The following is a 26,485-nucleotide window of genomic DNA, read 5'->3' on the forward strand; positions in this document are numbered from 1 at the left end:
TCATGCCCTGAAGGACAAAAAGCCAGTTTGGAGGGTCAGCCCCCCAAAATGGGGTGGGGGAGCACATGCCCCAGGGCACTGCCACCCAGCCCCTGCATCAGCGGGAATGTGGACCATTTCACATTCTCTGCCCAGAGCAGTATAAGTCCATCAGATCTTGGGCTTCTCCTTGTGGCCCTGGCAGACCACCACCGTCCCCCCGCCCCCCACCCCCATCCCACGGGTTGGTCTTTGGGGGGATTCCCTCAGCCAGGGATGAGGGAGAGCCTGAGTGTTCAACCAAGACTGGACACTAGGGCTGTTTTCAGGGGAGACACTACTGGGGTCATCCAGAGTCCCTCCCAATGCCCTCTTCACCCCACCCTCAGGCGACAGGCTTAAAAGTAAAAAAAATAAAAAGAATCATCTTCATTGTTAACCATTGCTGTGCTGGATTTGTTGTTTTGTTTTTCTCCAATAAATTATTTTCTAGTCACTCACCTGGGCGTGTGTGTTGGCCGACAGTGTGGAGGTGGCGGGGTGCAGGGGCGGGGGGGCTCGCCCGCCATGAAATGGGGAGGAACAGAGGGGACCAGGGAGGAGGAAGTCTACCTCCCCCAGCCCAGTCCTCTGCGGTGCAAACCCTGCCCTGCTCCATGGCCACAGCCACCCCTGAGCCCTCAACCCCACAGGGCGCCACCTTCTTGGGAACCTTAAAGAATCAGAGAAAAACTCAAGGCCTTGGAGCCAACCAAGCCTGACAACAAAGATCCTGTTGGGACTCGCGTCTGAGGCATCACTGCCCATGGCTTTCTGGAGCCTGAAGTGTAAGGTGGTCCATTCGAAGGGAAGAAAGCAGGGCAGCCTGGTAAGGGAATGGGCTGGGTTGGTGCCAGGATTGGACCTTATCAACTGCCCTGGGAGGGGCCAGCAGGCAGCAGCCAGGGGCCAGGACTGGTAAGCGGAATCTGCTCAGCACGTTTCTCCATTTTGAGAGCAATAAAGCTTTATCCACATTATCTACCCCAGGGTGAAAGGGGGAAAGTAAACCAATAAATAAAACAAGCTTCAGTGCCCTGGCTAGCAGGCTCAGTGGTTAGAACGCTGGCCTGCACACTGGAGGGTCGCAGGTCTATTCCAGGTCAAGGGCATGTACCCGGGTGGCAGGTTCGATCCCTGCCCAGCCCCCGGGGCAGGGGCAGGGGGCAACCAATTGATGTGTCTCTCTCACAAGGATGTTTCTCTGTCCCTCCCTCTGTCCCTCCCTCCCTCCACTCCTTCCACTCTTTCTAAAAATAAATGAAAAAAATATCCTCAGGTGAGGATTAACAACAAGCTTTTCCTGCAAATCCTCCATCTGGCCACTAGAGGTGAGTGTTTTGATTTTTAAAACCAGGAAAGACTTCCAGGATGCATCACAGAAAGAAGCATAGGAAAAGGGTGACCTCGGGAGCCCTGGGGTCAGACAGAACCTGGTTTATTAGAAAAAGAAAAGGATGGGAAGCCTTTGTCATGGGGGGTTGGGGGCGGGGGAGAAGGGGCGGGGCTCATGCTTGGCGGCTGACGTTTCCTGAGCCGGGAATTCCTGTTCCTCCTGAAGCAGCGTGGCTGCCCCCCCAGAACAGGTGGGCCTTGGCTCCCAGAGGCACTGGCCGGCTCTCCATGGGTGACGGCTGCCTCTCGAGGGCCAGGGCGCCACCTCCGTAGGTCCTTTATTTGTGGATGATTCTCTCTCCTCCACGGATGCTGGCTGATTCCCTTTTTTAAATGACTGGCCGGGTCCTCGCTGGTTTGGCTCAGTGGATAGAGCGTGGGTCCGCGGACTGAAGAGTCCCGGGTGATTCCAGTCAAGGGCATGTACCTTGGTTGCAGCTTAATCCCCGGTCGGGGGGCGTGTGGGAGGCAGCTGATCAATGTTTCTCTCTCAATGATGTCTCTGACTCTCTATACCTCTCCTTTCCTCTCTGCAAAATCAATAAAAATATATATATTTTAAAAATGACTGGCCTGGAGGCCACGGCTGGCTCTTAGAAAGTGGCATCTGGCTTTCTCTGGGGGATGGTGGCCTCTCCTTGGTTGGTGGCAGATTCTCAGGAGAATACGGCCTGGCCTGCTTCCCTGGCAGTTTCTCGGGGAAAGAACCAGACGGCCCGTCTGTGGAGGGAGCCACGTTTTTGGTGAAAGAGCACTGCTCCTCCCCAGTAACGGAGGAGCTCATCGGGGAGGTGGGCTGCGTGTCCTGGGAGGACACCTCCCCGCAGTGCGGGTGCCTCTTCCTCCCCACGAACGGCATCTTCTTCTGGGGCGAGGGCGACTCCTCGCTGGGATTGTGTGACCGGCCTGAGTGCTGCTGTTGACCGCTGGTGACCTCCGCAAACTTGTGCCCTGCGTGATGAGGTCTGCGTAGCCTTCCCGGTGGGAGAAGGCATAGCTAGAGCGCCGGGCACGTGACTGCCGGCAAAGGTAGGGCAGGGGCTCCGCGGTGATCTCCTCAGCCTTCTCCTCCTCCTGCAGAGCAAAGGGCAAGCAAGGGTCATCAGGCTTCCATACTCTGTTGGATACTCTCGGGCCACCTGCTCCCGGTGGGGGCCATTCATAACCCCTGGTCACCATTCACTGGCCAGGCTCTTCCCTCCCCAAGTTGACCCAACTACAGTTCTCCCTAGGACCTAAGTTTGGACCAGCCAATCACAGTCCTCCGCTGGGACTGAACCCCAGATCAGCTACCAGGTGCCTTAAGTGCCCTGGCATGGCAAAGCCGGGAGGAGTTAACCGTGGGGCAGCATGCCTGCAGCCTGTGTAGCAGAACACAGCAGATCTTGGTCCACTGTTTCAGTCAGTGCCCCAGCCCAGCCCAGCTGCAACTGGTCCTTCTAGTTTCTTGTTACCTGAGCCAGTAAGTCCTCCCTCCCCCGGCCCCCCACATACACATTTTTTCATTTGTGGTAAAATAGACATAAAATGTACCATTTTAACCATTTTTAAGTGTATGTCTCAGTGGCATTAAGCACATTAACATTGTTATGCAACAACTATCACTTCCATCTCCAGAACTTCATCTTCCCAAACTGACGTTCTGTCCCCATTAAAAACGAACTCCCCCAGCCCCGGCTCCCTCCATCTACTTTCTGTCCATAAATCTAACCCTCCAGGGACCTCTTCTGAGTGAAATCACACAGTATTTGTCCTCTTGTGACTGGCTTATCTCACTGAGCACAATGTCCTCACGGTTCATCTACATTGTAACAGGGTCAGAGTTTCCTTGTTTTTAAAGGATGAATAGTATTCCTCTGTGTGTATGGATGAACCACACTGTGTTTATCCATTCATCTATCGATGGACACTTGAGGTGTTTCTAAGTTCCCCTTTTTGCCTAAACCTTATCCAGGTCATTTCTGTCATCTCAACCCTCGAGTCCTAGACAGTTCATGGTGGAAGTCCGACCACGTCACTGCCGGAACCAGGCTGGCCGCCTCCATCCCAGGAAGTATGGCTTCCTTCCTGAGTTCCTGGGGCCTATAATTTGCCCCTCCTGAGAGCACTGGGTGTGCATCTGGGTCTCGAACCCTTTACCCCCAGCTCCATATCTCCTTGGAGTCCCTGCTCCCAGCACCAGCTCTGGTCGATGGGTCCCAGGAATGTGCAGGGGGGAGCCCAGCCACCCTCACCTTGGAGTGTGGCTTCTTGAGGGCCTGGTAAATGACAGGCAAGGCCAGTCTGGGCAGGGCGTTCAGTGACACATTCAGCAGGACCACCAGCAGGGTGGAGGGGTGGGACAGCACGTTGCGGTCAGCATCTGGTGACAGAGCAGAGTCTCAGCCGGGCCCAGGGGGAAGCCTCCCCAGAGCCTGCTCCGTGCCCCCTCTTCCAGACCACCCCCTCCTTCCTCACCTTCACCCCCGGGATGCCTCTGGGCAAATTCTCTAAAGACACAGGCCCCACCCATTTCCAGGGCTGCCACCCTATTCCCTGCTGCGGGTGGGGGTGGGGCTCACACAGAAAGGGGAAGGTCTTGGGGGAGATGGTGAAGAGCCAGAAGCTCTGGCTGGCCCAAGTGGTCACCGTGTAGAAGCAGATGCTGAGGAAGATGGCCAGCACAGCCAGGACCGTCCAGTACCTGATGATGAGGATGACCTGAGCGGGAGAGGAGGCTTCAGCCATGGGGGCCGGAACACCAGGCAAGGCTACGTAGAGGAGGGTGGGGACCAAGTCCCCAGGTTCAAGGGGCACCTGCTAAGGCCTCTCAGGAAGGGTCACCAGGCAATGAGACCTGTGTCCAAGTTCCCACCAGGGGTGGGGTGGGCAGCAGCCCTGCCTACCTCCATGGTGATGGACAGCAGGCCCGACAGGGCCACGACCACGGCGAAAGACTGATAGTCACTGAGGGGCCCAGCCGTGTCCTGACTGATGCACAGGGTCATGAAGAAGTTGACCATGGAGGTGGCCATGCCGTGGGCGATGGCTTGGAGGAAGACCCAGTAGTTGAAGAGCTCGTCCTTCTGGCCGGCGATGTACAGCTGGGGCAGCTCCAGGCTCCGCTCAGCACTCACATCCTGGCGGGGGTGGAGGGGTTCTAGAGGCCGGCTCACAGCAATAAGCACGCGCGGGGCTGCGCTCGGCAGGCCTGAACCATGCGCGTGAGAACGGTGAGGTGGCGAATTTCGTTACTGGTGTTTTACCACAGTTTTAAACTTTTTTTAAAAAATGAAATGAAAGCCCTGACTGGTATGGCTCAGTGGGTAGAATGTCGGCCTGCGGACTAAAGGGTCCCAGGTTCGGTTCCGGTCAGGGGCATGTACCTTGGTTGCGGGCACATCCCCAGTGGGGCGTGTGCAGGAGGCAGCTGATCGATGTTTCTCTCTCATCGGTGTTTCTAACTTCTATCCCTCTCCCTTCCTCTCTGTAAAAAATCAATAAAATATACTTTTTAAAAAAAATGAAATGAAAGTCTCGTTCCTCAGGTCACTCCAGGCCAGCCTCAAGTGCCCATCATTAGCCACCTGTGGCTGGTGGCTCCCAGCTGGACAGCACAGGCACGAGACACTTCCATCATCCTAAGCATTGGACTGGGCCACCCTATTCTGGATCACTTAGTCAGACCCTCTCGGGAGGAGGGCAGGGCAAACAGGAGAAACATCTTCTCTGATCCCCTCCCCACTGTGGCACAGATGGGCCGACAGTGGGACTGAGCTTTGGGAGTGTCCCAAAAGGGTGGGGGTAGCTGGGCAAAAGGACTTCACCCTCCATCAGGTTGAGCTCCGGTGGGAACGGTTACATGGTCGTGGTCTAGGAGCCCTGCCCACATCCCACCCCAGCCCCCCAGGGGAGAAGGTGTGGCAGAGACAGGAGTGTCTACAGGGAAGGGGGAGGCAAGTCCTCAGCCTGCTCACCTGCTCGAAGAGCCCAATGTACAGAACTGGGAGGCTGGTGTACAGCAGATTGAAAAGCACCAGGAACCAGCCTTCGTACAGAGGCTAGGGGGGGAGGGGGGAGAATGTGGTCAGTGGCCAGCCTTCAGTGCCAAATGTCCAGAAGCAGATATGCTCTTCACCTGAGGGACCCCCCAAGGCAGCGCAGCCCCTGTGGAGGGTTCCAGGTGAGTGAGAAAATTCGTTACAATCAAGGGTTGGGTTAAGTCAGTGGTTCTCAACCTTGGCTGCACATTAGAATCACCTGGAATCTTTTTAAAATCCTGATTTCTGGGCCTCCGGAAATTCTGTTTCTTTGTTATGGGGTGGGGCCACAGCATTAGTAACAAAGAAACAGAATTTCCGAAGGATGAGGCCCAGAAATCAGGATTTAAAAAAGACTCCCAGGTGATTCTAATGTGCAGCCAAGTTTGAGAACCACTGGGTTAAGTGCTGCTGGAAGGGAAAAGGCAAAGAGGAAAAGCCGGCCTAATTCTTTTTAAACAGCACTTTGGAGTATTTGTTGTCATTGGAAGGCTTCCATAAAGAGCTACAGGAGGGAAAGTGGCTAAAGAATGTGGTTTTGGTCATTTTAGATTCATGGAGTCACGGAGGGATGAATGGTGAAAGACTTGGAAGAGACCCCACAGACAATGAGCCCAGCTCCTTTCCCAATGCAAGAATCTAGTTCAGTTAAAGGATATGGGTTTCAGCCCTTGCTGGTTTTGCTCAGTGGATAGCGCATCCGCCTGTGGACTGCAGGGTCCTGGGTTCTATTCTGGTCAAGGGCACATGCCTGGGTTGTGGGTTCAACCCCCAGTAGGGGGCGTGCAGGATGCAGCTGATCAATGATTCTCTCATCATTGCTGTTTCTATCTCTCTCTACCTCTCTGAAATCAATAAAAAATATATATATTTTTAAAAAGGATATGGGGCCGAACCGGTTTGGCTCAGTGGATAGAGCGTCGGCCTACGGACTCAAGGGTCCCAGGTTTGATTCCGGTCAAGGGCATGTACCTTGGTTGCGGGCACATCCCCACTGGGGGGCGTGCAGGAGGCAGCTGGTCGATCTCTCTCATCAATGTTTCTAACTCTCTATCCCTCTCCCTTCTTCTCTGTAAAAAATCAATAAAATATATTTTTTAAAAAGAAGGATATGGGTTTCCATTCCAAAAACCATTTTATGTGCATTCTTCGAGTGAGCAGATAAGTAATGATCAATCATTTTACAAGACTCAAGTTTTTCACGGCTGGACAAGAGTCATTAATGAGTACCTGGAAAAGGCTAAGCTGAGCCTTGTTCTGTGGGCCTGGAATCAGAGATATCAGTGGGAGCTCATAGTGGTTTTTTAAAAATATATTTTATTGATTTTTTACAGAGAGGAAGGGAGAGGGATAGAGAGTTAGAAACATCAATGAAAGAGAAACATCCATCAGCTGCCTCCTGCACACCCCGCCCCCCCGCCTCCCCCCCCCCGCCCCCCGGGATGTGCCCGCAACCAAGGTACTTGCCCTTGACCGGAATCAAACCTGGGACTCTTCAGTCCACAGGCTGACGCTCTAGCCACTGAGCCAAACTGATCAGGGCAACTCATAGTGTTTTAGTACACACAAGATAGATGATAGATAGACAGACATAGCTCAAGCTGGTTTGATTCAGTGAATGGAGCATCGGCCTGCGGACCAAAGGATCCCAGGTTAGATTCTGGTCAAGGGCACATACCGTGGTTGCAAGTTCCTCCCAGCCTGGGGCCCTGGTCAAGGCGCATGCAGGAGGCAACAAATCGATGTGTTTCTCTCACATCAATATTTCTCTCTGTCTTTCCCCCTCTCTTCTACTCTCTAAAAATCAATGGAAAAATATCCTCGGGTGAGGATTTTTTAAAAAATAGACAGACATAGAAATAGAGAAAGACATAGAGATGTGCGTCTATCCATGGGATAGTACGTGTACATTTCCTAGCTCTGTCTGCTGAGAGCGGAATAGCACCCCAGCAGCAATGAGACACCAAGCACTTCGCTCTTGGTGTCTAACTACCATTCTCTAATGAAAAGGACCAGGGCTCCTTATGGGAGTGCCTGATTCCAGGGTTGGGGCAAAGAAAAAACAGAATGAGCCTGGAACCTCTTATAGTGCCAGAAAGTGAAGATATGCTCAGAGAGAAGCAGGCCATGTCAAAAAGACACATCGGGGATAAATGGAGCAATAAAACATACAATCAAATAAATGTCCATGGGTCCATACTGATAAAAATGAATAATTTCAGCCCTAGCCAGTTTGGCTCAGTGGATAGAGCATCGGCCTGTGGACTGAAGGGTCCCAGGTTCGATTCTGGTCAAGGGTTGTGGGCTCAATCCCCAGTTGGGGGCCTGCAGAAGGCAGCTGATCAATGATTCTCTGTTATCATTGATGTTTCTATCTCTCTTTCCCTCTCCCTTCCCCTCTGAAATCAATAAAAATATATCTAAAGCCCTAACCGATTTGGCTCAGTGGATAGAGCATCAGCCTGCGGACTGAAAGGTCCCAGGTTCGATTCCGGTCAAGGGCATGTACCTTGGATGCCGGCACATCCCCAGTAGGAGGTGTGCAGGAGGCAGCTGATCAATGTTCCTTTCTCATCAATGTTTCTAACTCTCTATCTCTCTCCCTTCCTCTCTGTGAAAAATCAATAAAATATATTTTAAAAATATATATCTAAAAAAATAATAAAAATAAATAATTTCATAAATAAATGAGGGAGAAGGAACGGTTGGTTCTTCCTACAGAAGAATTCTAGTTAACAAATGTAGAAAGACAGAACACTGTCCTCACTAAGCTCAGGAACAGGACCAGGATCCAGCCCTCACCGTCTCACTGGGCGTTCCAGCCAGAGCAAGTAGGTAAGGAAGGGAAATAAGAGGCGTCCACATGGACAGGAAGAAGGAAAACGATCTCTATTTTCAGATGACATGCAGAAAATCCCAAAGGATCCGCCAGAAATCTCCTGGAGCCAATAAAGGAATTCAGCAAATTTACAGGGCACCGATCAACATCCCAAAAAATCATCTGTTTCTGCACACCAGCAATGAGCCCTCCCCAAAGGGCATTAAGAAAACAATTCCATGTACAGCAGCATCTAAAAGAATAAAATATCTAGAGACAAAACAGTAAAACAAACAACATACAAGTTATCCAGGTGCCTCTGTAAAGCTCCCTCTCAAAGCCTTGGTATCAGTGACAGGGAGCTATTCCCTATCACAGCCATCTATCTTCAGATGACGTCCTTACACACAGGAAATCATCTCTCTGTGACTCTTCCGAGGCTCCGGGCACATCTGCTCCTCACTGTGCTACTGTTGAGTCTTGAAGCCAGGGACCCAGCTCCCACAATCTTCTCTTCTCTGGGGCGCAAGCTCATCCTGTCTCCACTAGAAAGATCTACCTTTGGAGTAGCTGCCCTGCCTGGCTTCACAGCTCAGATCTGTCAAATATCCCTGGAACTGCTGGCCACTCAGCTGGGCAGGAGTGACCAAGTATAGAGTCCTCTATCCGGACTCTATACTTGTATGAATGCAGCCAAGGAGAAGGTCGCATTGCCTTGCAACCTCAGGCCAGCCCTGCCCCAGAGGACCCCAGAGGACCCCAGAGGACCCTGGAGAGTGTGCGCGAGCCTGCCGCCCTCCTGGAAGCCAGGAGAAGGGCCCAGCATCCCAGAGAATCCCCAAAGGGCTGTTCCCTCCAGCGCACCTGGGCAGAGAAGCCGCTGTAGAAAGCGAACCAGATCTGGACCATCATGCTGGCCAGCGTCTTGTAGACGAAGTAGCGCAGGAACTTGCATACTCGCACGTAGGACCAGTGCCCGTGCACCAGCAGCAGCCGCCTCAGGAAGCGGAACTGGGCCAGCATGTAGTCGCTGTTCTGCACCACCTGCATGCCCTCCTGGCCCGCCAGCCCTACGCCGATGTCCGCCGCTGCGGGGACACACGCGGCCTGTTGGCCCTGGCCCCCGCCACCCCCCTCCCAGCCCACCACAGGCCTCCCCCGGGCCAGGTGCCCACCACCCACTCTTGATCATGTTGACATCGTTGGCACCATCCCCGATGGCCAGGGTCACCACGTTCTGGTATTTCTTGACCAGCGCCACCATCAAGGCCTTCTGCCTGGGAGTCACTCGGCAGCAGATGACGGCTTGGCATCGCGAGGCCAGTTCCACGAAGGCCCGCTCCTGCCGCGCCTCGGGGCTCTCACGGGTGTTGGAGTGCTTGCCCTTTGGCACCAACCCCGGGCGCCTCAGCTGGACCCCCAGGGTCTGCCACATGAGAGAGGTGCGCCTGGCCTGCCTGACGTCTGTCCTCCGCTCACCGGGCTCCTGCCAGGGCTCCTGCCCGTCCACGTTCACATTTCCGACGAGCACCTGGGAATCCTTGCTCAGGGGCGGCAGCAGCTGGTCCTGGCCAGCAGGGGAATGGGGGGCGGGGGGGCGCATCACTCTGCCTGCACCCCTTCCCTTCGTGAACACCCCAACTGGCCGCTCCTCCTGCCCCAACCCCAGGCTAGCCTTGACCTCATGGCTCCAGTCCCTCTGAGAATCATCTCGTGGTGTAGCATTCACTTGGGCTTTTCCAATAGTCCACCCCCACCCCCCGTCTGCTGCTCCTCCCAGCCCCCTCCCACGTGCCAGAGGCCCCGCGGTTAGCCCTGAGCTGACACTGACCAGGAACTCTCCGTTAATGACCATGGCCGTTTTGACCTGTGGCAGGAACCGGTTCTTCGGAGACCCCTGGCCACTCGGCAGGTTGTTGTTGCTCTCCCAGCAGGCCTCCAGGATCTGACTGCAGACACCCACTGGGGCTCAGCCACGTCCGGGCACAAGCTTCCTTCCTTCCCCTCCCCAGATGTGCCTCAGTTTCCCCCTCTGGGAATCCAGCCAGGCGGAGGCTGAGGACGTTCTGCAGACCCCCAGGGCCACATCTGAGCCATGGATGTCCCCGATCCCCCACCCTCACCCTCCTCCCACCAGCTCATCCTCCCCCACTCCCACTCCTTACACTATCTCCTTCTCCTCCAGAATGAGCATGTCCTCGGATAGCAGCTGGCAGGCAAAGCTGATATTCACCGCAGTCTCTGAAAACCAGCCTAGCTCAGCCCCGTCCCCCCCCCCCCCCCCCCCCCCCCCCCCGCAGCCCCCTGCCCAGGGCCATGCCCACCCTGCCCCACCCCCTGGCAATGGTGATTGGTTCAGAGGAGGGCATGTGACCCAGGCCGGCCAATGAGAGCCAACCCTGAGACTTTGGCTGCAGCTCTGATCAAAGGGGCCTGCACTCTGGCTGGCTGGGGCTGGGCTACTAGAGGGAAGTGAGTCTGGGCCAAGGATCGTTATTAGATATGTCATGCCTAGAGCCCACAGGCACTTCTAGGAACCCACAAAAATGACTTAATTTCTTTAAAATCAGAAGAAGGAGAAAAAGTGAAAGTATTCCAACCTGGACATTTGTCTTTATTCCAGCACAGCTGTAAACTGTCATTTTAAATCTTTTGTGTGTGTATGTGCCTCCCGCCACATGAGTGAATGCCAGCTTTGTTTCTAAGTGGCTGGGCAACCTCCAGCAAGTGCCCTGAGGTCGCTGAACTCACTGTGCCCATCTCCCACGCATGGGTAACCAGTTTCCAACTCATGGTGTTGCCATGAGAGCCAACTACTCCAGAAGTTCTTGGCGCAGTGCCACCCATCTGAGGGAGGTGCCTGGGGGACCCCACCAGTTCTGATCATCCTATTTCTCCCTTTCCCGGGACAAGGGGGGAACAGGCTGATGGTGACGCTTAGGACACATATGAGTTCCTTCCTACCCATCTCCCTCTCTCCCTGCTGGGACGGCTGCCCGGGGACCTACCTTGCTTGTCTCCTGTGAGCACCCACACTTTGATGTTTCCTTGCTTGAGACACTGGATGGTTTCAAGGATGCCGTCCTGGAGCCTGTCTTCAATGGCTGTGGCTCCCAGCAGCTGGGGGTGGAGGTGGGGGCACCGGGAACAGACTGAGCAGGGACTCAGCTATCCAGGCGGGGGAGGGAGATCTGGGGACCCAGGGCTGGAACCAGGATGTGGAGCCCCCTCACCTCCTGTGCCACGCCCACCTGGAGGTTCTGCTCCATCTCCTCGTACACTTGGTGCAGGGCCTGGGCCCGGTTCTGAAGAAGGATGCTGGCTTCCTGGTGCCGCCGGCACCACTCCTGGTAGGTGTCCTCATCTACCTTTTTGTAGGCCAGGCACAGCGTGCGCAGGGTCTGCTGGGCAAAGGACTGGGGGCCCGCCGGGCAGGCAGGCGCCGCCCTGTCACCACCCTGCCGCCCTGTCACCACCCTGCCTCCCCGGGCCCTTCTCCCGCCAGCTCCTTTCTCAGCACCTCTCTCTTTGCCTGGGCTCCCTGAACCTTGATCCCCCCACAGTCTCTCCTCCCCAGGGGGGGTTGGGACCACATGCTGCCACGCTCCCTAGCTGCTGTCCAGTCCCCCAAGAGGTCCAGTTCCATTCTGTCTCCAGAGCTCCCTGCACTCTGTGTGGCCATTTCTAACTATCCCTGACGACCCTCAGTGCAGCCCTGCCAGACCCCTCCCCGGCAAGGGTCCCACAGCCCTGGACCCCCCCGCCTCTGAACCCTGCCTTCGGAATGTCTGTGCTCCGCACTCCGCCTCATTTTCCAAGGGCTCTGGGGATGGAGAGGGAACAGAAAGAATCCTGTAGGTCTCCAGCCCGCCCCTCAGTCCCCACCAGAGGACCCAGAGATCCGGGGGTGCCCTGGGGACTGGGTGGCCCCAAGAAAGGTATCTGTGGGCTCCTTACTTCCCTACTTCCCCATCCCCCCAGCTTTCTGCCCAGTAGGTGGCCCCCGGTCTTGCTTTTGTTCTTTTTTTAAAAAATATATATTTTATTGATTTTTTACAGAGAGGAATGGAGAGGGAGAGGGATAGAGAGTTAGAGACATCAATGAGAAAGAAACATCTATTCAGCTGCCTCCTACACACTCCCCACCGGGGATGTGCCCACAACCAAGGTACATGCCCTTGACTAGAATCGAATCTGGGACCCTTCAGTCCGCAGGCCAATGCTCCATCCACTGAGCCAAACCGGTTAGGGCAGTGGTCGGCAAACTGTGGCTCGCAAGCCACATGCGGCTCTTTGGCCCCTTGAGTGTGGCTCTTCCACAAAATACCGACTTCTGCGCATGGGCCACGAAGTTTCAATCGCACTGTACATGCGCGCCCGCACTTGGCATTTTGTGGGACAGCCACACTCAAGGGGCCAAAGAGCCGCGTGTGGCTCGCGAGCCGCAGTTTGCCAACCACTGGGTTAGGGCATTGCTTTTGTTCTTGACTGGAGGTGGCCTCAGAGGTTGGGCTTGGATATGACAGGGGCTCCCTGGCCATCAGAAGCTCCACACAAGCCTTTGCTCCTCTCGTGCCTCGGTTTACCTATCCGTTCCGTGGGGCAGTTGAACCAAGCCATCGTGCCGAGCTCCTGGGCTCTGGGTCATTGTTCTGACTGCGCTTCCTCAGTTCTTAGTCAGAGACCAGCCACCTGCCCCGGACTCCCCATCCTTGCAGAGCAGGGCACTCTGAGAAGTCCTGAGTGAGGAGCTCGGGGCATTCTTTGCATAAACACCCCCCTGGGCCCTATGCTGGGGACCCAGCAAAGCCCTTAGGGAACCCCTGAAGGTCAGGGCTGGGCCAGAGAGGGGTCACCTGGCATGACATGACAGCCCCATGTTAGAGTCAGGTAGGAAAGTCTCCCTGGAGGTGGCAGAGCCCCGAGGACCAAAAGTTCCTGAGTGACAGAGTAGAGGAAGGCGTCCAAGCAGAGGGAACAGTGTGTGCAAAGGTCCTGGGGCATCACCTGAGCATGGGGAAAACTGCAAGCCAGAGACTAGCATCCTGGGGAACACCCTGGGGGGGAGAAGAGCCAGTCCAGAGAGGTCAGCAGGGAACACAGACACAGCTTCGAAAGCGTGGCTGAGGAGTTTGGGCTTCATCCACAGAGACAAAATATTTGGGGCAGGAAGGCTGCCTGTGTCCCGGAACCCAGGCCTGGCTGGGGACGGGGGTCAGTATCCAGGGCCCAAGCCTAACCACAGAGGATCCTTGAGTGCCTTACAAAAACATGCCCCCTCTGTGCAGGTGCAGCTTGCAGTTCAGCTCCTCCCTGCCCATGTGGACAGAGCACCTGGATACCTGAGGCAGTTTCTCTGCACATCCCCCTCCTCTGCTTCCCTCCCTCTACCCCTCCCCCTCCCTCCCTTCCCACAGCGACTCACCGTTAAGGCCTCTTCCGTGGTCCCCTCTGTCAAGCCCTTCTTATACAAGCGATCAAAGATGACGGTGTCTGCGCCCTTGGTGTAGAGGTAGATGGAGCCCTCGGGGTTCCGGACTGTGGAGGGAGAGGCTCGACTGTCCATGAGCATTTCCTCCCCCGCCCCCCACCCCGGGCCGAGGGCGCTCACCCAGCACAGACATGCGCTTTCGGACGCTGTTGAAGTCCATCATGGCCAGGACCTGGTACACGCGCTCCTCTCCGAGCTCCGTCACCGTGATGCTGTCCTGCGTGCGCGCCACGAACACGTAGCCGAAATTCCGGGCCGCCGTGACCAGGGCCTCCTCATCAGGGGAAGCCGCCTGGTACGACAGCTGGTCTGGTGGGGGAGGGGACCGTGGGAGTGGGCTGGGGGCCACATTCACTGAGAGCCTGTTGTCTTTTGGGGACCCACCACCCATCTGCGGCAGGTTCCCCTTCCCTCTCTGTAGCCCCGGACAAGACAATGGCCTCTTGGGCCGGGACAACCTCTAAGCCAAATAAAAGAAGGCGGACACTTGGGCCCGAGGCCAGACGACCTTCCCCACCGGGTTCAGGAGCAGATCTGGAGTCCCAGGCTTGGACACCTGCTAGGTGCAGAGGAGGTGGAGCCTGGGACCGGGCCTGAGAACCCTCTAGGCTGGATGACAGGAGCCCTGGGGGTTGGGCTGGACAACCTCTCAGACCAGGAGACTCCGCAGGGGCCCCAGGGCCTGAGCACCCCCGCAGGCTGGGCAGCCCCAGCCCACTCACTGTCTTCCTCCTGCACCATCACCGTGTGGCAGAGGGCCAGCAGGCGCCAGAACTCCCGCACCATTGCGTCCTGGTTGCTGCACACCGCGCTCAGGAGCCTCGAATTTTGGAAAAGCAGCTTCCCATCAGCAGATTTGCTCCAGAGGTAGGGGTTCTCCTGGGGGGGGGGGGGGGGAGACAAGCCGGTTCTGGGTAGGTCACTGCCCGGCCCCTCCCCCCCCCCCCCCCCACCATCCACCATCCAGTGCTGCAGGGCCAGCACTCACCTCAGGTGGGGTCTCCTCCTCGTCTGGGCCTGAGGAAAGACCCTGATTCAGGCCTCAGCACCCCAGACAGCTTAGGGTCCCACAGTCCCCACCCCCTTCCTAGGGTCTGGACTCTGAACCCTAAACAACAGCGGACCCCCAGCCGCAGCTTTGCCTTCTGCACAAGGAGGGACAGATGGGGCCCCATCTCCTGGGGGAATCTTGTTGTTAATCCTCACCCAAGGATATTTTTTCCATTTATTTTTAGAGCGAGTGGAAGGGAGGGGGAGACAGAGAGAGAAAAACATCGATGTGAGAGAGACGCATCAATTGGTTGCCTCCCATACGCGCCCCTACGGGGGCTAGGGAACCTGCAAGTGAGATATGTGCCCTTGACCGGAATCCAATCTGCCACCCTTTGATCCAAAGGCTGATGCTCTAACCACTGAGCAAAAACAGCCAGGGCTCCTGGGGGGTCTTAGAAAGACTGTCCGGACAGGGATGCGGCCCCATGGAACGCATCTTGTTTGAACTATTCATGGTGGCTTATAAAACTTGGCTGCTACTTTGAAAAAGTGGATGATTTCAAATAAAAATCTGGCCCCAGAGTGCTTATAGAAACATGAGAGAGAGAAAAACAGAGAGAGCAACATGAGAGAAACCAGCCACTTACCACAGACCCCCCCCCCAACCCCCCTCACTCCCTTGCTCTCTATCACCCACCTCCCTCCCGGGCCCTGGCTCAGGGTCAGGTGGCATTTCCATTTCTCATGCTGATGACTGCCTGCTGCCAGCTGGGTCCTCTGTCGGCTCCTGCTCTAAACCTCGCTAAAAACTAGCTCAGGGGCTGGCGAACCTCGCCCTGCACCATTACCAGCTTTTCTGTGGCCTGCAAGCTAAAAAGAGTTTTCACATTTCTAACTGGTTGGAGGGAAATTGAAAGAAGAATATTGTCTCGTGAAACATGAAAATGCTATGAAATTCAAAATTGGCGTCCTCGGTAAAGTCTGTGACAGTCAGAAGCAGAACACTCTATTTTGTGACATGTGAAGATGCTATGGATTTCAAACGTCAGAGGTTTGTGAAAACCAAAATAATACTTTTTCGTGACACGTAAGCCGCTCTGGAATTCGAAGCTCAGCGTCCACACGCAGCAGAGGCTGCTTTCCGGGGACCAGGGCTGAGCTGAGTCTCCACAGAGACGGTGCCGCAGGGGAAGCTAAAAATATTGACTTGCTGACCCTGACTGGTGTGCTCAGTGGTTAGAGCGTCGGCCAGAGCACTGAAGGGTCCTGGGTTCGATTCCTGGCCAAGGGCCCATAACTGGGTTGCAGGTTCAATCCCAGCCCAGTCGGGGTGCATGCAGGAGACAACCAGTCAATGTTTCTCTCTCACATCCATGTTTCTCTCTCTCTCTCTCCCTCCCATCCCCTTCCCTTCCACTCTCTCTAAAAGCAATGGGGAGAATTTCTTCAGGTGAGGATTAAGTATATGTGCACATTAACTTGCTGGCCTGTTACAGGAATAGCTTGCTGACCCCCAGAGAGGAGGCCTTGGGCTGCAGTTCTGAGCTTCAGATCCCAATAGGCCTGCTGGGGGTGGGGCCCAGGTGGGCAGGTCAGCTGACCCTGAGACCCACTCAGGTCTCCTGGTGGTTGCAGCTCCCCAGGGCCCTCCTGCACCCCAAGGTCAGGCGTGCTGGGCGGCGCCGTGGGGGAAGGACAGGTCAGGGAAGGCCCCACCGTAGACAACGCCATTGATGCAGCACTTCTTGAAGGTCATGATGTTCCGTGTGAGCGTGCCGGTCTTGTCCGAGAAGATGTACGCCACCTGACCCAACTGGTCACTGAGGCTGGTGTTTCGGGCTCTGGCAGGCATGTTCTGGGGCTGGTAGTACATCTGCCTGTCCCAGTTGATAAAGATGCTGTTCCCCAGGTAGATGAATTCGGTTCTGCAGACACACGCTGGGTCAGGCCTGGCCCATGGCCCACCCAAGCTCCCCCTTCTCGCTGGCTGAGGAGTGGGTGCGGAGGAGCCCCCCCAGGGACTCACATGATGAACATAGCCATGGGCACCATGACGCTGAGTAGAATGAGGAAGCCCCAGAAGGTGAAGAAAGACTCGGTGGCCACGCTGTATGTGAGCTTCTCAGACACGTAGTGGTGTTTGGCCTTGAATTCCTTCACCTTGTCCCAGAAGCCCAAGGTCAAAGCCACGGAGATCAGCACCAGGGACATGAAGATCTGCTCAGCAAACAGGAGATGGTGGAGCATGTGGAGGGACCCAGGGCAGCACCGAGACACCCCAGCGACTAGCCAACAGGGACACAGCCAGCGTAAAAGACAAACAGGAAGTGAGAAGCCCCCCACCCCAAGTTCTGCCATCAGGATGGGGGAGCGGGGCTGGGGGGAGGTGGCTGGCAGTCCCAGGGGGAGGGAAACTTGCAGGGGTTTTGCTGCTGCTATTTTAAAAATTATATTACAATAACTTTTAAAAAGATAAAGTTGAGCCCTGGCTGGTATGCTCAGTGGTTAGAGGGTTGGCCCAGGCACTGAAGAGTCTCAGGTTTGATTCCCGGTCAAGAGCACATTCCTGGGTTGCAGGTTCAATCCCCACCTTGGTCAGGGTGTGGGGCACTTGTTGGAGGCAACCAGTCAATGTGTAGCTCTCACATGATCTCTCTCTCTCTCTCTCTCTCTCTCTCCCTCCCTCCCTCTCTCTCCCTTCCTTCCACACTCCCTCCCTCCCTTCCACTCACTCTAAAAAGCAATGGAAGCCCTCAGTGGTTGAGCATTGACCTATGAACCAGGAGGTCATGGTTCAATTCCTGGTGAGGGCACAGGCCGGGTTGCAGGCTCAATCCCCAATGGGGGGCGTGCAGGGGGCAGCCGATCCATGATTCCCTCTCATCATTGATGTTTCCATCTCTCTCTCCCTCTCCCTTCCTCTCTGAAATTAATAAAAAATATTTAAAAATAAAAAAATAAAAAATACAGGTAAAGTTGATTAGGCAAAGAGTTAAGAATTATTAAATGGCCCTGACTGGTTTGGCTCAGTGGATAGAGTGTCGGCCTGCGGACTCAAGGGTCCCGGGTTCGATTCCAGTCAGGGGCATGTACCTTGGTTGCGGGCACATAGTGTGCAGGAGGCAGCTGATCGATGTTTCTCTCTCATCGATGTTTCTAACTCTCTATCCCTCTTCCTTCCTCTCTGTAAAAAATCAATAAAATATATATTTAAAAAAAAAAGAATTATTAAATGAATGTCCATGGAGGGTAGGTGAGCATTTTATAATCTCCTGTGGATTTGGAAAAATGTCAGGATCAACATTTATTTTATAAAGACATTTCTTACGTGTCATGATTCTAAGAAGAGTCTTTGGCCCACAGACCTGTCTGTAGGGTCAGGCTGCACATTTTGCAGAGGCAGGAAACTGAGGCCTGAAAGATGACAGCCAGGGCTTCTGTCTATGGGGACCTTTCCCTTCCCTCTTCTGTGTCCTCCCAACCCCCAGGCTGGGGCTCTAGGCAGCTCACCAGGATCACCAGCCTGTTCATCAGACGGTCTATCTTGGTTCTCTTCAAATGGATTTTGCCACAGTTCCTCATGATCTTCGTGTCTAAACCTGCAGGGTTTGCATCCATCTGTCTGTCCATCCATACATCCATTCATTCATTCATACATACACACATACATCTATCCATCCGTCCATCTATTCACTCTTCCATCTATCCATCCATCCATCCATCCATCCATCCTTCCTCCATCCCTCTGTCACCCCCTACTCATCCATTCACCTGCCCAGCCACCCAGCCATCTACATACAAGCACCCCACTTTTTCCAGCCAAGTAACAAGGGTGCTGGCTCAATATGCACATTTCCACAGTTTTAGAACCCAGGCCCCATAGAAACCATGTCGGGGGCCCCACACCTATGGCAGCAGACACACAGCAGCCAGCCCTGGCCTTGTGAGTTCCTGCCAACAGTTTCAGAGTCGCCACCCACCCCCACCAGGAAAGCTCATGCTGCAGGGCCCAGCGCGGCGGTACCGGCATAGATGACCAGTCCATAGCAGGTGTCTGTGTTTCGGATCTTGCAGCCACGTAGGAGGATATTGCCACTGTCCAGGGAATATTTCTTGCCCTCCCACTGCAGGCACCCCAGAAAGTGGTGCATCTGACTGTTGGGTTCCTCACACACCACCGTGCCTATGAGCGACAGGGCAATCAGGGAGCCGAGGGCGTGGCTGGGGTCAGGCCACCCCTCTCCAGAGCAGGGTGGGGCAGGCGTGGGGAACATTCTGTCACCTGCTGGCTCTAGCAACCCCCAAGGGCCCTGCACTGCCCCAAACTTGCCCCACTGGCACCTCCACCCCTTGCCACGCAGCTTCCCCCTGGATGCTCCAAAGCTGGCTGTTAAGCCTCAGGGGGTTTGTGCATCCTCTTCCCTGTGCCAGGACGCACACCTCCTCAGGGAAACCCTCTCTGATCAGGCCCCCGCCCCCCGCGCCCCCTGAGTCCCCTTCCTCCTGGTTACAATCCTGCAGTGGTGTCCTGAACCCCTGTGAGTGCTGTGAGAGGAGGCACCAGCCGCATCTCCTTCATGCTGGGGACCCTGGGGCCTAGCCCAGCGCCCGGCGCACGGTGCCTGGCCTCCGTGTAAGCGAGGCCTTTTCTCAGGTGCCATGAAAACAAATGCAACCAACGCTTGAATATCCAGAGCAAAAGGGCTGTGTTTGAGAGGAAGATTCTGCTCTAGACCCGATTTGATTAACTTGTCTTTGCAATAAGACAGGAAAAAAAATACTGTAGCCCCTTGCTGGGCTCTGGCAAACAGTAGTTCTACCCACAGGTATGAAATGTCTCACTTTTCAGGTGGGAAATAAGAAGTTGCGATGGATGGGTCGGTCGGTTCCCTGTCTCTGTGCACAGAGGCTGCCTTTTTGATTAAACAACCAAAAACATTTGCTTTAATGTGATCACGGTTTAAAAATAAAATGTAACACCTGATACAATGGTGCAGCATGTTTTCTAACGGTAACAGAAAACGCTCCGACTGTTACATGGATGTAAAGGACATGAAACAGGCCTGGGATAAGCTGGCCTATTAAAAGCTATCTTGTTGCCCTGACCGGTTTGGCTCAGCGTTGGCCTGCAGACTGAAGGGTCTCAGGTCCAATTCCATTCAAGGGCATGTACCTTGGTTGCGGGCACATCCCCAGTAGAGGGTGTGCAGGAGGCAGCTGATCAATGTTTCTAACTCTCTATCCCTCTCCCTTCCTCTCTGTAAAAAAAAATCAAAATATTTTTAATAAATAAATAAATTAATTAATTAATTAAAAGCTATCTTGCCCTGGCTGGTGTGCTCAGTGGTTAGAGTGTGGGCCTGCACACGGAAGGGTTGCAGGTTGGATCCCCGGCCCGGTCCAGGTGTGTGTAGAAGAAAACCAATCAATGTGTCTCTCTCACATCAATGTTTCTCTCTCTCTCTCTCTCTCTCTCCCTCTGCCCCTCCCTCCCTCCTTTCCATTATCTCTAAAAATCAATGGAAAAAACATCCTCGGGTGAGGATTAACCAAAAAAAACACCAAAACATTTCGACCCCCGACCCCCCCCAGTAGACCCCATCACTGTCCCCCAAACCCAGTGAAATGGGGAAGTTCCATGCCTGCTGCACAGAGGGGCAGACGAGGGCCCAGATGGGTGGATGGACTCGCCACCTCTCACCTTGGAAGGAAGCCATCTTCCTTTCACTGGTCAGCGCCTGGTGCGTGCCCATCGGGGCCTGCCTGAACTTCAAGTTGGTCTCCCTGGTGATGAGAAGGGGAGTGAGGGGAGAGGTGGGGACAGACAGCACCCAGGCAAGGCACCCAGCCCCTTCCAGAGTCACTCAGACACTTTCACGGAGCCCCTACTGCGGCTCAGATGCCCATCAGGAGGCGGAGGGGGCCTTGCCCACATTGACGCAGGACGTTTGTGGAACGGCTCAGGCCTTCTCAGTTTCGGACGGCCGCACCTGGAGCACAGCAGGGCCTCCAGAAGTGTTGGTGCAGAGAAGGTGGGTCCCTTTCTCTGACTGAATGTTATTGTCCCCCACAAATGCTCCCAGGATGAATGCCCACAATATCCCCGTGGGCTTGGGGACCCACCCTTTGTGGCCACTGGGGAAGGCCTCGCTGGCTCCCAGGCCCCCAAGCCCCTAGTGATCCTGTGCCTCACCCGTCGATGTCTGCTGTCTCCACGTAGCACAAACTGCTGGGCTCCGTGCTGGCCAGCAAGAGCACATCGGCCTGGGGTGGGAGGAAGAAGACAGCACTGGGGGAGGGGCGTGCACAGGAGAAAGACAAGCAGGGAGGCAGCCCTCCCCCAGGGGCGGGGAGTCTGAGCCAGGTGACCCAGCTCACCGGGACAGTGTTGTCCTTGTGCAGACAGACCAGGTCCCCCACACACAGGTCCTTCCATTTTCTCCACAGAAAGCTGTAGGGGGTGGGCAGCAGGTGTGAGAGGGGCCCAGCCAGGCTTGTCTTTGGAACCCTTACCCCACCCCCTCAAACTGGAAGAAGGGGGGGGGCAGGGACTGCAGCCGCCCCTCTGAGCTTTGCTTCCCTGCCTGCCCACCGCAGGTCTTTGTGGGGGACTCAGCCCAGGGGAAGTCCAACCTTCCCTAACCTTGCCTCCTCCGCTTCAGCATCCAAGCCCCTTCAGACCTGCAGCTGAACTCAGCCCTGCAAGGTTCGCGCCAGGTCCCAGCCTCTTCCCCCATCACAGGGCCCAGCCCTTAGCCTGGCAGACAGCAGGCTGGGTCCCTGTCAGACATCAGACTCCACCAGGATGTCCGGGGGCATGGACGTTTCTGGGCACTCTGCTGGGCACCTCTCCCTGATATGTCCCCCCCACTCCCTGCCCCCACCACCAGCTGTGCGGGAGTCCCCGTCCTCAGGGTGCACCCCCCACAGCGCCAGCGGCCTCACCTGCTCCCCACCAGCATCTGGCAGGGCCTGTTGTTGATGGTCCTGTCACTCCTGTGTCGGCCCTGAGTCCACAGAGGTGGGTCAGAAGGGTGGCCCCGCCCCTGCCCTGCCTCCCCCAGGATGATCCCACCCCCAACCACACCCCTATGCTACCCCCACACCAGCCACATCTGTCCAGGGACCCTGATGGAGGAAGGGGGGCTGCTGGGACACGGCTATGAAGAGAAGGAAGGCACGGTCCACGTATCACCCAGTGTGGCACCGAGGGCCATAGAGCTATGGGACACCTGTCCCTGTGGCAGCAAGACAAGGACCGCACCCTGCCCCCAACCCCCTCCCCAACTGTCCCTGGGCCCCACTTACGATGTCATCTGCCAGGTCTCGGGTGGCCCGGATGAGGAGGAGGCAGGTGAACGGGGTGAAGAGGGTGAACCAGGGCAGGGTGGAGATCTCGGGGATGCCCTGGCACAGAGGTTGGGTCATGCCGGGAAGGCAATACCGAACCACCGTCCCAAACACTGCCCCAAACCGCGTCCCCTGCCCTCCCAGCCGGCCCCTCAACCTGGCATCCTGTGTCCCACCTGCCGACCCCCGGGGCTCCAGGCCAGCCACCTCCCCCTACAACTCTGGGGACAACTGCCCCTCTACTTCCCATTCTCCTTGCAAACTCCTCTCCATGCCCAGCTCCCAGTCACACCCTCCAGGAAGCCCTGCAGCCCCAAGTTTGCTGCCTCTTCAGAGCCTCGGCTTGACTGTTTCCCTCCCTGTACCCCTGCTCCTCCCAGCCACCCTTCAGGCCTGAGCTCCAAGCGAACCCCGGGCCAGCGTGGGTTGGGGTGTGGGTCCCCTTTCCATCACTGGTCCCCTCCATGTGGTTCAATGGCGGTGGGTGTCAGGGCCACCGGCAGGTCCTCAGTGTCTAGCATAGGCCCTGCACACAGTGTGTTTATTGCATCGATGGATCAAAGCAGAAGGGGTCAGCACGATGCGATATGGAGGGGGGTCGGGACACTCTGGGAGCTGCCCACTCACCGAGAGAGGGAGCTGCCCAGGTAGGACATCTGCCCATCTGGCAGGGCCACCCAGGTGCTGGGAACCTGCTCTCAACCTTCTTTCCTCCTCACCCTTTGGGGTCAGCTCAGTGGGCCGAGGCCCAGAGGGTCACGTGGCCAAGGCTGTCCATCCTGGGGAGGGGCTGTGCCCGCCTTGGACCCAGAGGAGCCACTCATGCACCTTCATCATTGGACATATATTGAGAGCATCTTCTGTGAACCAGGCCCTGGACTGAGCAGTGGAGACTCAGCCATGAGGGGGCTCCCAGTGTGTGAGCAGCCAGACACCGACCCCTCCTCCCAACCGCACAAACACACACTCGAACCTCCATGTGTCTACAGAGCCATGTGGCAAAGCTGGTCAAGGAGGGCTTCCTGGAGGAGGCAACTTGAGCAGATGGAAGGAATGGTCTGTGCTCAGGTGCTTGTACTGACCCCTGGAGCCACCCCTCTCCTGCCCCACCTGGAGAATGATGATAAAAAGGAAGTAGAGGTTGGACATTCGGTGGAACTGCTCGTACAGGTTTAAGGGCAGGAAGGAGAAGACGTTGTACTTGGCTGTGTGGATGATGTTGCCCTGGAATGAGAGCCAGCATGGAGGTGCTGCCCAGGACAGGGCCCCACCTTAGCCTCACCCTGCCCTTTGACCACAATCAGCAATAATTAAGTACCAGGTGCATGTAAAGCCTCGAGCCAGTACTACCTATCTACCGTGAGCCAGCTCTACTGAGCACCTGCTGAATGCAAAGACACATCAAGTAGGACTGTGACCCCAGTATTTCTCAAAGTGAGACAACCAGGGGGGGTTTAGGCGGAGTCTGATGGACACATTGTAATTTGAAGATTTAGTATTTTCTTTTTTAATATGTTTTTATTGATTTCAGAAAGGAAGCGAGAGGGAGATAGAAACATCAATGATGATAAAGAATCATTGATTGGCTGCCTCCTGCACACCCCCTACTGGAGGCCAAGCCCACAACCAGGGCATGTGCCCTGACCCGGAAACTGAACCATGACCTCCTGGTTCACAGTTGGATATCCAACCACTGAGCCACGCCAGCTGGGCAGTATTTTCACATTTTAAGGTGAACTGGGGTAGGGCTAAGGAAACAGTGGGAACTCCAGCACCAAACTGGTGATTCATTCGCAATTAAAATTCAGTGTGTGCGGGAGAGTGGGCTGGTTGGGAGGAGGTAGCAGAGGACGGTGGGGCTGGGGCCGCCCACCTTGTACTTCTTCCTCTGCCAGCACAGGAAGACCTTCTGCTTCAGTTGGTTGTTGTAGGTCCGGTTGTTGGCCTTCACCTCCCAGGTGAACGCTGAACCAGAGAGAGCAGGGTGTTGCATGGGGTGCAGCGAACACGGCCGCAGGATCCCCTGGAGGAGGTCTAATGGGTCCCCCGGGGAACCGCCATGGATGTGGGAGCTGGTAAACAAACACCACCCTGGGCCAGTCCCTAGGCTCAGAGGACGGGCCTGGGAGACCCACTCATGCCCTCCTTCTACAGACGGGGAAACAGGCCTGGTGCCCGGCTCCGAGCGGAGGCTCCTCGCCCAGCCTGAGCGGCCCAGCTGTTTCAGGTCTGCAGCCCGATTCCTGAGTCTAGCATTCAGTTATGGGATTTGGGACTACAGTGGGGCCTTGACTTACGAGTGTCCTGACTAACGAGTTTTTTGAGATACCAGCTGTCTCTCCGCCGATTTTTTGCATTGAGTTGAAAGAGTAATTTGAGTTAAGAGCTCCTTAACGAGCTCGGTCTCGGAACGAATTAAACTCGAATTAAACTCGTAAGTCAAGGCCCCACTGTATTTGTAACCAAATGAGAACATGCTGGGCCTGTTGAATGGACTGGGGGAGGGGGGGTGTCTCCTCATCCCCACATTTCTGCAATGCCCCTTGGCTTACTCTACAGATCCCACACCCCACACTTGGCCCCAAAACATGCACCTGAGTTCTCCTCCTCAAGGTCCTCGCCGTAGGCCAGACCGCCCGCACTGGTGGTGCTGTCAGGGAGAGGGGCCAGGGTCACACCAGCTGCCCAGCCCTTGCCACACGCTGTCCATTACCCTGCCCTCTCCAAAATGTCGCCTCCCACTTCCATCGGTTGCCACCTTCCCAGCTCTGAAGGTCCAGCCGATGGCTGAGTGTCCTTCCCTGAATATCTGGGGCCCCCACCGATCCCCATCCTGCAACAGCCCCATGTCCACCAGTCCCTCCAGCTCCCAAGCTGAAATTGCCTTGATTCCTTTACAGCAGGTCTCCAGAATGGGTTCTACCTCTGGCTGCTGCTGCCCACCCCCAGGTCCAGCCTCTGGCCAGGCCACCGTTGCCTCTCCTGGGATGGCCACACCCACCTCCCCCTGGGTCTCCCTGCTGTCCCCTCTTAACCCATTTCCACAAGGGACACAATGCCCAGCCCAGTGAGGGGCTCCATGCGTGTTTGTTGACTGATTACATGCGCCCTAGAGTTATTCATTAATTGCTAAGCTTGTATAAAGGGCCAGCTGCTCTGAGAGGTCTCAACGTGGTCTCAGGGCAGTTAACTGTGGTGGAGGCAGACACCAGACTTCCCACAGCGCCCAGAGCCTTCCCACAGCCTCTCTAGTTCACGGTCATTCCATCAACGCCAGGAATTCGTCTCACCAGAGGGCCCTCCGCAGGCAGCTCTCCGAGCCCTGGCCAGGGCTGCCCCCCCCCCCCCCCCCCGCCCACCCTGGGGGGAGCCCCCTTCCCGCATGCTCGGTGCCCCCTCCTCACCCTTCTGGTCTCTGTTCACAGTTCTCAGACAGGCCGGGCTTCTTCAGGCAACTTCTCTGGGCTCCCCCTCTACCCGGGGTGTCCCCCATCCCAGATCTCATCACCTTCTGTCCTCTGCTTCTTTCCCTTTCAGGTCAGGATGGCTGGTGTCTGAGTCACAGGTTTCCCTGGAGCCGTCAGGGAGGACCTGGCCCAGGGCCAGCTCAGAAGCTCCTGGGAGCCTGGGCTGTGCCACGCCTATTCCCCAAATGAGAAGTGAGGTTCAGCCAGTGGGACCTGGAGCCCAGGAAGACTCTGTGCAGGATGGGGGGTGGGGAGGGAGGTGCTGGGATGGCCAGAATTTACCCAAAATGTATCTGGGGTAGGAAGACGTCCTAGCGCTTGCCCCCTCATTTCCACTCAGCTCACCCAAGCACCCCATCAGTCTACCCCCCTACCCACCTCCCCCCCACACACACATAAGGAAGCCTCAAGGCAAAGGATTCCAGGATTCTAGGCCCAACCTCCCCCCTCCCCCAGGGCCTCCCTGGGCCGGAGATCCCCTTATACAGACAAGAATCCGCATCCCCTCCGGAAGGTGGGGCCAAGAGAAGTGAGGGCAGGGCGTTGCAGGGAAGGCCTGGGTAGGGGCGAGGTAGGGCGGGTCCCGTGGGTGGGGCCAGGGGGCAGAGCCTCGGATCATCTTGGGAGCGGTGCCAGCCTAGGGGTCTTGCGGTGGGTGAGGGGCTGCAGTGGGGGGGTCTTGCACTAATGGAGAGAGGAGGTGTCTTTATTGACATTTTTAGAGAGAAAAGGGAGAGAGAAATATCAGTTTGTTGTTCCACTTATCTATGCATTCATGGATTGTTTCTTATTGTTTCTGACCGGGGATTGAACCCACAACTTTAGCATATCCAGATGACGCTCTAACCAACTCAACTACCCAGCTAGAGCGAGGAGTTCTTAATAGCACTAGAGTATTAAGGGGCCTATCATTTAGGCGCGGGACCTTGTAAAG

At 55.8% G+C, this 26,485-nt stretch overlaps 1 protein-coding gene across 1 annotated transcript; it reads right to left on the reverse strand.

Moving 5' to 3' along the window:
* Positions 1-24,932, reverse strand: ATP8B3 (ATPase phospholipid transporting 8B3). The gene is given in 30 exon segments (XM_070416961.1): positions 1-7; positions 2,082-2,307; positions 2,310-2,487; positions 3,591-3,775; positions 3,975-4,113; positions 4,299-4,532; positions 5,370-5,453; positions 9,115-9,338; positions 9,433-9,817; positions 10,082-10,199; positions 10,416-10,491; positions 11,259-11,370; positions 11,502-11,666; positions 13,676-13,788; positions 13,862-14,050; positions 14,464-14,620; positions 14,730-14,758; positions 16,451-16,659; positions 16,761-16,951; positions 18,245-18,333; positions 18,759-18,917; positions 20,436-20,518; positions 20,928-20,998; positions 21,113-21,185; positions 21,680-21,741; positions 22,043-22,141; positions 23,195-23,308; positions 23,958-24,049; positions 24,679-24,742; positions 24,744-24,932. Coding segments are annotated over 30 exon segments (4,116 nt in total).
* Between the last annotated feature and the right edge of the window lie 1,553 nt (positions 24,933-26,485).

Source organism: Myotis yumanensis, unplaced genomic scaffold (genome assembly GCF_028538775.1).
Source record: "Myotis yumanensis isolate MYYU_CA2020_CCGP unplaced genomic scaffold, mMyoYum1.0.hap1 SCAF_5, whole genome shotgun sequence".
Classification (NCBI taxonomy): domain Eukaryota; kingdom Metazoa; phylum Chordata; class Mammalia; order Chiroptera; family Vespertilionidae; genus Myotis; species Myotis yumanensis.